This window comes from Tiliqua scincoides, chromosome 9 (assembly GCF_035046505.1).
Source record: "Tiliqua scincoides isolate rTilSci1 chromosome 9, rTilSci1.hap2, whole genome shotgun sequence".
NCBI lineage: Eukaryota > Metazoa > Chordata > Lepidosauria > Squamata > Scincidae > Tiliqua > Tiliqua scincoides.
In genome coordinates, this window is record NC_089829.1 from 46437086 (window position 1) to 46451389 (window position 14304).

The 14304-nt window shown below is 48.6% G+C and overlaps 1 protein-coding gene and 1 pseudogene across 1 annotated transcript; both read right to left on the minus strand.

The window, feature by feature from the left end:
* Window positions 1-866: 866 nt before the first annotated feature.
* LOC136660819 (5S ribosomal RNA) lies at window positions 867-986 on the minus strand (annotated as a pseudogene).
* A 7440-nt stretch (window positions 987-8426) lies between these two features.
* On the minus strand, window positions 8427-13441 carry LOC136660393 (leukotriene B4 receptor 1-like). Its single transcript, XM_066637537.1, has 2 exons — window positions 12250-13441; window positions 8427-9016 (listed from the first exon to the last, which is right to left on the minus strand). Exon 1 carries the CDS (start codon window positions 13264-13266, stop codon window positions 12265-12267), a length of 1002 nt encoding a protein of 333 aa, XP_066493634.1. The 5' UTR covers window positions 13267-13441; the 3' UTR covers window positions 8427-9016; window positions 12250-12264.
* Window positions 13442-14304: the final 863 nt, after the last annotated feature.

Here is a 14304-nt window from a genome sequence, read left to right on the forward strand (position 1 = left end):
AGTCCAAGGCCCACGGCTGGCCCATCCATGAGCCCCACTGAAGTGGTCACTTCAGGCAGGGCCTCTGTGAGAAATTTTATCAAGGAGTACAAAGTTTCTTTGGGGCCCTTTGCAAAGGGGGAGAGGTGAAACAGCGGGGGAGGGTGGTGATGGGCAAGCAGAATAGGGCAGGGAAGGGCGAAACAGGGTGGTGGGGGAGGGTGGGTACAGCTAGAAAAGTCTTTGGAGCCCGGGGGTACCCACCCATGTGGCATCGGCAGCTTGATACAGTAATATGGAAAACCAAACACACTCTGGGCAGCCCAATCCTGAGCTGCTCGGGGCGCCCAGGTTCGACGGCACCGAGAAGGGCTGGTGCCTAATCCTGCGCCTCCCACGCTACCATGGGAGGGGCCTCAGGAGAAGGGGACATTCCTCCCCTTCCCCGGAATAAGGAATGGGGCTACTCACTTTACTACTCGAAAAGGCGCTCGTGTAGGGCACGCAGCCCTCCATGAGTGCTCTGTATCCTGCAGAGTGGCGCTCAACGGATCCTCCTCCCTCCCTCGCTCTGACACGCCTCCTGCCCGCCTCCTTCTGCCCTCTCTCTGCCCCCTGCTGGCCTCCCCCCTCCCCGGAACACTTCCTCCTCGACCCCGTCCATGTCCCCGCCTCCTGTTCCGCAGCTCTGCAGTCTGGGAGACCACCGAGCCACAGAAGCTGGGTGACCGCCCCGTGCTAGCCCAGCACTGGCCGGCGCTGGGCTAGTGCCGGTGGGAGCCCAGCGGTGAGCCCCGCAGTTCCATGCCGCAGACTACAGGATTGGGCTCTCAGTCTCTCTAAAATCTTTTGGTTGGCAACCTTCAGTCTCGAAAGACTATGGTATAAGCCTACAGCACCCGGTATTCCCAGGCGGTCTCCCATCCAAGTCCTAACCAGGCCTGACCCTGCTTAGCTTCCAAGATCAGATGAGATTGGGCATGTGCAGGGTAACAGTTGCTGTCAAATCATGGAGAAAATTAGCATCATTGTATTTAGGCCCTCACTAGAATGGAGAGTGTCCTGTGCGGACCAAAACTTGCTTCTGCAGCAGCTGTAGCCCCGCAGCTGTGACCCTGAGCTCCTATACACTCCTTCATGGCAAGCAGATCCACAAGCCAAAGAGTTGCAGTAGCAGGCCGGTTTCCTCCCACTGGGTGAAGGAGTGTCATTTATGCATTCCTTGCCCAGCATATGAGAGTGGTGTGCTAGTACATCTAATCCAGCACTTTCTCCTCCTCCGCACTTCCTGTTATACACAGTCTCCCTCTTCCTGTTTGAATCCAAGGAGTGGAAGGGGAGCAGTGGAGACAGCAAGCAAATGGTGGCAAGTCCTTCCTACCAATCTGATGTCCAGGGCAACCGCCTGGTTGGCCTGTAATAGGACCATGGAGCTTCCTGGCAAAGTTTTCTGCAAGTGGGTCACAGAGTTGGACAGTAGACTCGGGCATTATTTCTTCAATGAGGCTGTGAATATTGACCAACTTTATATGGGGCTGAATGGATGGAACCAGTCCAAGACTATAGCTGCTACAATAGAAACTAGTTTTTGCATTACTGGTTCAAATAGTTTCTGAGCGACTAGAGCAGTGGTGCTCAAACTGTGGGTTGGGTTGCACTGATGATTTGCTTCCTGATTTTTGGTGGGTTGTGTAAGGGTGATGGAAATATCAGATAACTAATTGCCTCAAGTCCTGAAGCTATTCAAAAATCAGATAGCTGGTAATTACGCTGCAAAGAGCTCAGCTCCTGCAGTTTGCAAGATAGCTGCTGTCCTAAAAAGAGCTGAGCTGCTGCATATTGCAAACATGTGTAAATATAAGGAGATGGATGTTTGAGGGTCTTTTTTTCTGGTTATTATTACTAATAAAGGAACTATTTCTTTCTAGATCTTTTTTTAAAGTCTGGTAAACCTAGATGGGTCCCAATAGAGTGTCATTTTAAAAAGTGCGTTGTGGCGCTAAAACTTTTGGGAACCACTAGAGGAGAAAGATCTGCATAAACATACTGACAACCCCCTTCCACCTGTTTGCTGTGTGAATGCATGAAGCATCACTACCTACAGATTTATAGCAACACAGGAGAATGTCTGGCTGTGGTGCTGGAAATCCTGCCCTATGCAGCCAAGTGAGAAGGCCTCCTGAGCACGGCCTCTCTCTTGTGGGTTAATGAATAGCAAACAGAGGACTCGTTAGGTCTGCAATGACCTGGAACACGGGTGAGTCATTCTCCATGGCTTCTTGTGTCAATAAGCCAGGGATAATAGGCCATACGAGAGGTGGTTGGAATCTAATCCAGAGTGTGTCAGGGCTGGAACAAGGTGATGCTCTGGATCAATACACTTTCACCCATGCACAAAGGTATCTTGCTTCCAAGTCAGGCAAGCCCCCTTCGCTGCTGGGAGGAAGGATCATTTCAAAAGCAACAACTGAGACGAATGACCATATCATACCACTGGATGAGCCTAAAGGCGATTAGGGACGCTGATTATGTGGAAGAGCAGAAAAAGCCACACTGGGTGCAGAATCAAGCTTCCAGAAAATTTAGCTTTCATTAAAGAAAAACATCAACTTTCTAGCCCTTATTGCCACAGATATATACTCAAAGGTGGGTGGGCAATGCCTGCTGAATCTCAGAAGCCAGTGGGCTGGCTGAGTGAGGGCGCAATTCTACCAAGTACTCAGGCTGACGCAAGTCCCTTGCGCCAGCCCAGGAGTGTTGCAAAAGTGCCATAAAGCACTTTTGTGCTAATCATTGGGGAGATAGGCTGGTGCACAGACATGCACCAGCCTCCACACACAGAAGCAGGCCCTGGAGGAAAGGTGAGTTGCGTAGGCCGAGTTTGGCTGACACAGGGGTTGGGGGGCATGGGGAGGTGGGGAGGAGATGGGAGGTGTTTCGGGGCAGGGGGAGGGCAGGTGGCGAGCGGGACCATGGGTGGGTGGGCAGGGAGTGGGAGGAGGGGCCAGGATTCAGCAGTTATGCCAGATCCTGGAGTGTAAGTTAGGATTATGCTTTAAGGTTTCCAGAATCTAAGGCTCTCTAGAATAGGAAAGGACTATTATCTTCTCCTTGCCTTTTCCCATCAAAGACAAAAAAGAGGTGCTCCAATCTATTTACCAAGATCAGTCCTGATTTTTTGGTACATGTCCCTGGTAATTCACTGAGATTTGAGGGATGCCCCCATCAGTCTGCTGTCTTAGGTGACTGTCTCAGTTGGCTTCATGGATGGGTAGGCCTTGAGCGTTTGAGCAAAGACTGTGAAAAAGCTGGGTTTTGAGGAAGAATTTAAAGGAAAGAAGGGAAATGGCTTCACAGAGGCACCGTGGAAGGTAGTTCCAGGCATAGGGGGCAGTAAGGGGGAAGGGGCAGAAATGTACTAGTGCATCTCTGAATGACTGGGTTTTGAGGAGCTGAATGAAACAAGTCACAGAGGGGAGATGTTGGGATATGAGAGTGGAGAGATAAGCAACGCGGGAACTTTTCTTTCATCTAGTAAATAAGTGGTTCTCTCTCATTAAATTACATTTAATTTGCTTTTATTCTCTCTCACTCTGTCTCTCTTTATATACATATTTACCATCAAACAGTGAAAAATAGACACCAGGCACATAAAAGCACAGAATTACAGAATTACGTACTGTAAAAGCAATCATTCATGTTTACCTTCAGCTTTGTTTCCCACTATCCTATTGCCTTGTTTTGCTGGACAGAATGCACAAGTCTCCAGGGACTGGTCTTTATGTTGCAGAAGAACATTAGAACAGCACGTTCAACATGCCAAGAGGACCCCCCCCCCCTTTTCATCACTGGACACCTTGGAGGGAGGTAGTTGGTTGATGCAAAGCTTTCCAAAGCAAGGGTAAGCAGGCCATTGGGTACTCAAAAGGTTTTTCTCCCCCTGGTCACCCAAAAGCTGCAGCTACTACACCTTACCACATAACAGACAGTGCCGCCCTATTATTTTAACCCAGCCTGAGAAACGACCCCTCAGCCTCATCACTATGTGGTCTTGCTCCTGACCATTTCCAGGACATAAGCAAAAAAGGAACTGATTGTGTACTTTGTATATATCAGAGGAATGAAACCAAACAAGAGCCAGTGGGCTGAAAAAAGCCAAATGGATAAGGAGGGGTAGGCTTCGGGGTGGGTGGAGCAGGAGATGTTGCAATAATTTTTTATTCTTAGGGATCCCTAGAAAGAATTTCTTAGGCTGCAATCCTATATACACTTATAGGGGAGTCTGCCCCATTCAACTCAATGGAATTTACTTTTGAGTAGACACACATAAGAATGTACTGTTAATCTGATGTTCATATACATCACCTGCTTCACTTGGTAAAAAGAGAACTTTGGTGTTGGGTAACAAATTGCAGAACCAAAGGTTTTATATAGTTCTGCTTTCAGAGCTCACATCCAGCAACAACTTCTCTGTGGCTCTGGAGGATCGGACCAGGACAGTTTGGTTTAAGGACAGACTCTGATTCCATGTTAGGAAGAACTTCCTGATGGTAAGTCCTGTCTGGCAGTAAACTGGTCTGCCTTGGAAGGTGGTGGGCTTGCTCTCCATTACTGGAGGTCTTTAGGCAAAGGCCAGATGGCCACCTATTCAGGAAGTTGTATTCGTGGACTGCCTGCATTGGCAGGGGTTGGACTCAGTGATCTAGCAGATCACTTCCAATTCTTTGATTCTTTGGCTAAACACTTTGCCCTGAATTGCTTTACTGCGGGGAAGGAGAAAAAAAGCCTCTGGGGCAGAAATGATCAGTGGTATTTAAAACATAACACGCACACACAAACCCTTGCCCTTGCACAGTTGAAATTTGCAAAGGTTTCGAATGATCCTGCCATTGGGCAAGATCAGTACCACAATCACCCCTTGGCAGAATGAGCCCAAGATCTCCTTGTGCCTGAGGTGGTGTGTCACGTGCTGCCCCCCTTATCTGGTGAAGTGCCAGCCTCTGCTCCTCCTACCACTGGACTGGAAAAGGAACAAGGGAATGAAGCAGAAGAGAACTGTGGAGGAGAGTGGTGGGCTAGACTCCAACCCTCCTCTCCTCCACACTTCTTCCACTCTGTTCCCTTCTACCTTTTCCAGTCCAGAGAGTAGGAGGAGAAGCACACAAATGGGCAGATGGACATGTGCACTCCTCACCATTCTGTGCCTGAAGCAACTGTCTCAGTCTGCCTCATGGGCGGACCTGCCCTGTCCTCTGGCTGTGAAAAACACACCCTATGGTGGCACCGGAAACATTTTCTTTTTCAAATAGTTGTGGAAAGGAGATGAGCCCCATGGGGGAGCCAAAGGGTTCTCCAGCCCCTCCCCTCCCAGTGTGGTCCCCATCTGGATTGGGGCCTTGCACAGCTGCTATTTACATCTGATAAAAATCAAGCCTGGAGACCTCAATCATGTGATAAATGCGTTGTCCAGGTTCACCCCAAGAAAGGAGACAGCAAAAGAAAAAGGTCAGAAGAACAAACGTGAAGAAGATACGCTGACAAATTATTTGGCTTGTATGCCTCAGTTCTTCACACCCCCATCCTTTTGCTCCTGTTGACTCCTTCTGGAAACCAGAACCTCCAATATCTTTTCTCCATCCTTCTAACCCCCCCTTGATAATGCACCTCTCCTCTCATTTCTGCCTGTCCTCATTTCCCCATCCTTTTAGGGCTCTTTTCTCTTACTCAATTGCAAACCTGTGGCCAGGACTGGTTCATGCTTCATTCAGTGCCTGTCCAGTGCCAAGCTCTTCAGTCGCTTTAGGAATGATACTGTAGCATGCTCCCCCCTTCACTAACTGCAAAGTTCAGGGACTGCACCATGTTTGGTTTCCTTTGGATCACTAGTGATCCTTTGGATCACTAAAGTGTCTGTTTACACAACAAAGAGGTTCTTAATGCAAAGAAGAGGCAATCTCTCTCCAGTAGCCTGTGCAGCCAGCTAGTGTCTGGCAGGGAGTGTCAGTTTGCACAACAAAGGCAATAGATTGGGCTGAATGTTGACTAACAACCTACTCACATAACAATGGGGATTGGAGAACATAATTTGTTGGCATCCTTCAGTCTCGAAGACTATGGTGTCACGCTCTGAATGGTGGTTCTGGAACAGAGTGTCCTCTCCAGTGCGCGAAGCCTGGGTAAAGTAGGTATGGAGGATAGGCTGTTACCCATGCAGCAAATCCCCCCCTCTCCATGTCACTGAAATGGTCCAATGGAAAGGCAGAGGCCAATACGGTTGGTTCCAGCAGCGTCACAGGAGTTGCCAGAATGTTCAGCCATGAACTGCCTCAGGGACTCCGGCTCTGGATTTTGCCTGGAGGTTGACTCCTGAAGCCTTTTCCATAACTGGATGCAGCCACAAGGCAGTGGAGGTTTGGGATCAGAGTTTTCCTTCTCTCAGATGAGCTGCCTTCCCAGGCTGACGAGTTCCATCTACCCGGTGGCTGTTTAGTCGCCTCTTACGACAAGTACAGCCAAACTGAGGGCCTATTCTTTATCCCCAGCCCCCAGGGGAAACATATCCCTGTCATTAAGTGATGCACACCTGTGTTCAAGCTGGATGTGTGGAAAAAATAAATGGGGACAAAGAAGGACTCTTTGGAAATATATGGAAATAATAAATGGGGACTCTTATAAGGCAACAGGTCAACTGCCCCTGATCAGGTCACTGAAGAAATTCTCTGCCTACAACATCAAAATGCCTTTAATTTTTTTTCAGTTAACTCATAATTCACTTGCCCTCTTCCTCTGCCTTCTTCCTTCCTTCCTCTCCCTCATTCCGCTATTCATTTTGGTTACCCTCTTTGCACCTTCTCCTGCTCTTTGAACCCCTTCTTGAGATGTGGCAACCAGGACCGTACACAGCATGCCAACTGAGACAGCACCATCGATTAGGGCAGGGATATTATAATGTCCCTGCAGATGTCTTACTTGTGTCTCCTTTCCTCGACTCCTGGCATGGAATTTGCTTTCCTCACTGTTGCCGCACACTGGGTCAACCTTGTCAGTGAGCTGTCTGCCACCATCCCAGTGTCTCTGTTCTGGTTCATCACTGACAGCTCAGACTCCAGACCGGTAGCTCCGTGTTCTGCTGAGTAAGCCATGGTACCAGGCACCACAGTACCTGATACTGGCAGAAGACAAGCCTCCAGGGTTTAAACTGGGCTCTTTCTTAGTCCTACCTGGCAATGCTGCCAGTGATTAACCCTGAGACTTTCTGCTTGCAGAGCAGGTGATTCCCCACAGAGTAAGCCCCTTCTTTTAGGGTAAAATTTTGCTGACATTTTAGAAAGTCCTTGTGGAATGAAGCAGAAGTCAGGCGTGTTGCATTTCCTTTTTTCTGTTATCTGTGCTAAGAGGGCTGCAGCCAGCCTGGGCTGGAAAGAACAGCGGTCATTCTCTGGCCTCAGGCCGAACCCCAAAGGGCAGCACCTGGACTTTATTTTGACAAATACTTAGCATTTGTAGAGTACTGTCTGATGGCCCAACCCTATTCCCCTGATGTACTACAGCGGGATGTCCTGATGACATAAAAGGTCCTGCAATAGCATGTGGAGCACACTGCCACCGGACCAGTCCAAGCTGCTGCCAAACAACAGCAGCAGCATCGGAACTGTGCTGGCACAGACTGTGCCAGGACAGATAAGTCGGTGGGGGAGCTTCCGGTGCTGGGAAGGCGCAGTGTCTTGGGGGAGGGAAGGAGAGAGAGTGGGCCACAGGGGGTGAAAATGCACACACAGAATCCTATCTTCTCCTTGTTCTCCTCAGACTTATACCAGCCATATAGTGGGCAAGTTTGAGGAGACCCATAAGCCAACAGAGGGCCTATGCAGAGGTAAGGGGAAAATGTTTTTCCCTTCTGATCCCCCCCAGCATAGTATGCAGCATGCGCCTCCATGGTGTACCTGCATGCTATGGTGTGGCAGAGGATCAGGGGATAGGATTGGGCTCTGAGTGTGCAAAGTGCTTCACTGATGCTGATGATGATTGGCCCAATCTTACATAGGATTGGGTCTGTGCACAGGGAATTAAGTGGAATGCAATGCATTGGGCAGTGTCCTGCTGTGGTAAAATGGCTGCCAATGGTGTGCACAGTGTGCCACTGGCAACCACTTCACGTGTGCCACCACAAGAGGCAGCAGACCTGGAGCCCACTGTCTCCACCTGAGCCAGCATAATGGGGCATAATGTGGCATAATATGAGGCCATAATGTGGGTGGGGAAGGGGTGGAATGGGAAAGAAGCAGAGGCTGGCACATCATCAGGTAAGCCATGAGGGTAGCTTTGGTATGTCGCCTCTGATGCCTGGAGGTCTTAGGCTGGCTAAGTCCTGTCCGTTTTCATGGAGTATGTGAGGAGGATCTCTGAGTGAATTCACCGTTTGCCTGGTTTGACTCCTAGTGAGTCTTCCCTTTCCTCATGCTTCTCTAACTCTTAAAATTCAGTTCCACAGGAGTTGGGCAATTGGTAGGAAACAGCTGTTATGTGTCTATACCAGGATCTGGCCACAGTCATGATGAAATTCTCAAGAATGCAGCTGTCCTGGTGCAAGAGGCTGCTGACAATAAAAGCTACTTTTTACAAGACTGACTTCTTTTTCAAAACATCATCCTTTGACTGTCACACATGCTTTCCTGCTACAGGTTCAGCAGCTCTGGCATATGCAGTTCAGTCCGGCTGATTTCAGTAGGTTTTTGGATGTGCTTCAGTGTAGTGCTGAGAAAGCAGATAAAAAGCAGATAAAAAGAGGAACTAATCAACCCACAATGGAATGGCTTTGCTAGCAATTTCTTTTGGCTTGATTGTTGTAGGGTGCAATCCTATGCACACTAACCTGGGAGTAAGTCCCATTCAACTCAGTGGGGCTTACCTCTGACTAGTGATGCCTAGAATTATGCTGTTAATAGATTCAGAGTGATGTTCTCTTGGAAACTGTGATATGAGGCAGCACTTGTGATATGATGTTTCTTTCAGTAATGCCAGGGTCTCTGAGATAAACCTGTAAAACAGAGGAAGAAAATAAAAATTAATAAAATAATAAATATTAATAAAAATTGAGGGTTTTTTTTTCCAAAAAAAGGCAGAAGATACATAAAAATTAGACTTACTATTATGACTATAATTGCATTTACCGTAGATACTCACCTATAGTACGTTTTTGACTTTTATAGTACTTTTTGAATCTACTCATTAGGAGTCAAAATTATTGCCAAGTAATCAAGCTCCAATTATCACTTCCCCTTATCTCTGGGTCAATCAGAGGAAAGAGCCTTTCAACTCTCTGAAAAGTTTTTCTCTCTCCAGCAGCAGGCAGGCACAGCTCATTAGAAGCAATTTGTTTCTACAGCAACTTCTCTGGGAAATTCCAGCCAAAGTTCACCTTCTACTCTCCTTCCTTCTGCTGCAGCCTGATTCTGCTTGGCAAATGTTTGCAATGCAGGTCTGTTTTTTTCCCAAGACCAGGATGGAATCCTCCTTTCCATTTGAAACAAAGTCCCAGGCTACAATTCAATGCATCATTATTTAAGAATAACACCCATGGAAAGCAATGGATCTACTTCTGAGTAAAAAGGGTTGCAAATCTCATCTCTCTGCTGTGAATTGAATTGCACACTCTCAGTTATGTGTTATGGGTTGTATGTTGTATGTAGAGCTTCTGGCTTAACACACCAGACACCTTACAGGTGGATTTGATTCCTGGTTCTCATGCAGTGGTTCCCAACCTTTTTCACTTGCATATCCCTTGGCAGCCCATTTCCATAAATTGTACCCTTCATATTAGCAAAATGTCTGTAATAATACAAGCCCTCATCTCCTCTCTATGAAAACCCAGACACTGTATTCATCACAGTGTTTTCTCTTTTTATCTGTTTGAAGAACAGGATTCTGCCTTTGCACTATTTTGCACCAGAAGTGTGCTGAGAAATTCTGGGTGATTGATCACTTTCTATATTATATTTCATCTTATTTACGGTGCTGGTTTTCAATCACTGGTGCATACATGACCAAAAACTACCTACTGGTGGAGCTTTCACAGCCAACTAGCTACCTCCCTTCCTGACTTGCTGGTTCTTGCAAGGCATTCCTGCCTTGCAAGGCGTTCTGGAGCACGACCTGCCTTTTTCTGCCATTATTTCATTCTTTTTCCAAGTACCCCTAAAGGTCCTGTTGAGTGTCCCTGGGAGTACATGAATCCCAGGTTGGGAACCACCGTTTTACTGGTATGTAATTTACAGTGCACTTACTCTGATAGTGTTTACAAAAAGGTGGTGAAGACCAGAATTTTAAAAAGAATAAAAACGTATCTTATGATCTTTTACTATGTTTTTAATAAATTAGAGACTACAGTTCTTAGGTAACAATCAGTGGCAGGTTATTTTTCAGGATCTGGCCTGGGGTAAAATCAGACAAAACTATAGTCAGACACCCCCCTAAGTTTAACTCCTGACTTATCCGAGGGTTATAGAAAATTCCATGATTGTTGACTCAAAACCTGCCCTCGACTTATCTGTGGGGCCGACTTATAGGCGGGTGTCTGCACTGTGTGGCCTAATTGATGTGTAGCATTGTACACAGAATGATAGAAGTCTCTGCCCTGAGCGGCTTGCAGTGTAGATAAATACTTGCTTCCATTGAATAACTTACAATATGAGAGTTACACATGTTTAAATCTGTTCTGTTGACATGAACACGACTTAAAAATGTTTTACTGGATTATGTTGAGAGTTTCTGTATCCCAAAGAAGTGAAGAACAGGTTTAAAATCAGTCATTCACCTTGATGCATTGATTTTATCCTCTTTTTTTTAGTAAATAAGAGCTAAGATACACATTTCTCTATGCTCAGTTAGAACTGGGGGAGATACCCACATTTACACCCCTAAAACATGCTGTAGCTCAGTGGTAGAGCCCCTGTTGCTGTTGTTGTTGTTGTTATTATTATTAACAGTATTTATATACCGCTTTTCAACTAAAAGTTCACAAAGCGGTTTACAGAGAAAAATCAAATAACTAAATGTTCTGCATGCAGCAGATCCTAGGTTCAGTTCTTGGCAGCTTCTCCAGGCAGGACTGGGCAAAGATTTCCAACCCTGAAAGATGCTGCCTGTCAGTGTTTCCGTCACAAAGCTCTGGCTCCCCTCCCACCTCCAAAACTGCCTGTGCTTTTGGCACACATGTGGTTGGCTTCCTTGAGATGACTCACAATATTGCAGCCAAGTACAGTACATTTAGCTGGAATGAAACAGCTGCTCTTGTGCAAGGATCTTGTGCAAGGACCTGCTGAGCTGTCCTCCAGGAATGGCCGATTGACTCTAATAGGCAAAAAACATTTAAAAGCAATGATCCCAGGTCTTGTGTCTCTAACGTCTGGAAGACAGCTGGGGCAAAAGCAGAAACTAAAACACACTCTAACACGTTACTGTGCAGGACCCATACCCTACTTATTCATCCAATTGTTTGGCACCCAAACGAATAGCAAATCTCCCTCCCTGCTACCGCCATGAATTATCAGGTGCTTCCAACATTGAACACGGGCAAATCCAGACAAGGGTGTGCGTGCGCCCCCATTTTCTATAGCCTGTGAGCATTAACTAGGCTTTATCTGTGGGATAGGTCACTTGGGGACACCTTGCCCACTTGTAGCTCCCACTTTTGGGAAGCAGGTGGGCTTTACAGTTCAATGAGCTGGCTCAAGGCCCTAACCCTTTGTCTGGACCTGTCAGTTGGGGAAGAGAAAGATGCTTAAATAGTCACTGTCATTATCGTCATCATCATCATCATCAAAAACAACACCCAACAATGGAACAGCAAGGACTCCATTGTGATGGGCTAGCAGCCCCCCCCCCACTTGAGATGCTGAGACATCACAGAAGCCTCTGAAGTGACAGAGAGTATAAACAGGTGAAAAGCCATGCCATGCTATTTTCACAAATCCCAGAAGCCCCAGTCTCTGATCAGGGGCAGGATAGCTGGGAAATGTGGAATGGTACTGAAGGAAGGAGATGGTGTGCCACTGCCACTGCTCTGCAACAATTACATGGTAGCTGTACCCATGGCAGCTGTACCCTTGGCCCTTGGCTTATCAGGCAGTGGTGGGGAGCAGCACCAGACCCTCACTGCTTCAGGGGTTACATGGGCATTTGTGGGCCCCTGCAAGGCCATTAGCCCCAGGCACATGCCCCAGTTGACCTCACCTGTGAAGCTACCCTGGGGTTAAGTCTGCAGAGACATACCTCTCCTTGCACCTCTTAGATCATCTCCATGCTCGTCAAAGTCTCCTCTTTTCCAGTTAACGAAGTTGCTTCTTTCGTGGCTTCCTGCCTCACAGAAGGAGCCATTTGTTCAAAGAGTTTGGACAGCTTCGCCAACCTCACGCTGCTTTGGAAGTTCCTGGCAGCAAAGGCATATAGGAGAGGGTTGATGCAGCTGCTAAGGAACGCAACTGCGCCTGCAATGTAGACCCCCATGTTAGAAATGTCCTCCAGTTCTCTGGCTGTCTCTGGGTATGAATCTTCCATCAGAGCTGACACAACACTGATTGTGTTAAAGACGTGATGGGGGAGCCAGCAGAGAGCAAAAGCCACCACCACAGAGGAGATCAGCCTTGCCGATCGTCGCCTTGACGGACAAGTCATTTTGCCGATTCTTCTTCCAACACACACATAGCAGGTGGAAATGATGGCAAAGGGAATCACAAAGCCCACCAGAGTCTCCAGCAAGAGACAGGCAGTCAACTGCGAGTTGGAAGTGTAGTTATAAGACATGCAGTCCAGGCCTGTGTCTTCACTGACAGTTCCCCTGAAAGGAATGACGACAGCTCCAAAAGCAATGGAGAGAAACCAAATGGTGAGAACCCCAGCGTAGGTGGCTCTCTTCTTCTTCCAGCGTTGGGCAGCAAAGGGGTAAAAGACAGCTATGAACCTCTCAAGGCTCAGTGCCATGATCAGAAATATGCTAGCATACATGCTGCAGTAAACAAGAAATGTGAGGAATCTGCAAGCGACAAGGCCAAAGAGCCAAGTGTGGGCAATAGAATAGATCCAGATGGGCAAAGTCCCCAGAACCAGGAGGTCAGCAATGGCCAGGTTTAAGATCAGCACCACAGTGGCAGACCTTTGCTTCATTCTTCCACAGATGGTCCAAATGACAAAGGCATTCCCAGGGATCCCAACAACGAATGCCAAACTCAAGATGGTGCAGACTGCAATCACCCAGGGCAGGTGATCCTGGCTGTCTTCTGACAGACTCATCCTGGTCAGAGTTGTCACCTTTCTTTGGCCAGCAATGAAGTCCCGTAACCTCTGCTCTGCTTCTGCAGTGGTAAAGGGTGGTAATCACTCCTTAGGCTTACCAGGCAGTGGGCAGTAGCAGCGATCAGATTGGAGGAGAGCACAGTGCAAAATACAGCTTGCATCTCCAGTGCAAAGTTTCACATCCTATTATTTTTCTGCTGAGGTCAACGTTTCTGCTTGTCAAGAAACTGTGTGCATGCAAGAAACTGTGTGCATGCGCTCTGTGTGTGTGTCTGTATTTGACAGGCCCATTTTGGGGTTGTGCCGGCAGTGCAGGAGGCCGAGGAGGGTTGCGGCTCCAAGTTTGAGAACTGCTAGAACAGCCTGAAGGAGCGTCAGCAGCTGGTGATGAGCAAGAGAGGACAGACTGCCAGGCTCGGAGTGATCTGGCTGGCTCTGCCCCTGCTGGCCAGCGCTGCAGAGGAGGCTTCGCTTCCCACCTGTGCCTCCTCCTCTGGCTTCTGGCCCCACTGGCTGCTTTGCTGGAGGCCGTGCCTTCATCCTGCCAGCTGCCTGGCTTCAGGAGGGTGCTTGAGTGGAGCAGGCCCGGCCCGCCCCGCCCAGGAGGTCAGCTGGAGAAGCTGCCTCGGGCGAGGGCCTAGGAAGGCCTGCCAGTCTGCCCCCTTCCTGCCCTTCCGCCCCCGGACTGGAACCAGGGGGCAGAGCCGGAGGAGCAGAGCTGCGCGTCTCAAGGGAGGGGGCCGCATCCGCGTGCACTTGTGGGGCCAGGCCTGGTCGCAGAGCCACTTCCCAGCAGTGCCCGCGGGGCGTGTGCCAGTCAGAGGCCTCCCCTGGCCCAGCCCGGCAGCGCAGCTCCTCAGGCCTGCCTGTGACACCCCAGCTGGGCCGCTGCTTCCACTGTGCAACCTTCGGCAACTGCAGGGCTCTCCTGAGTGCGTCTGCTGCCCCCCAGCGGCTCTTCAGAGACCGGCACCAGGCAGAGACGGGCGTTTCCGAGGGCGGGCGCAGGAAGGGCTGTCACTCAGAGGGCGGGGG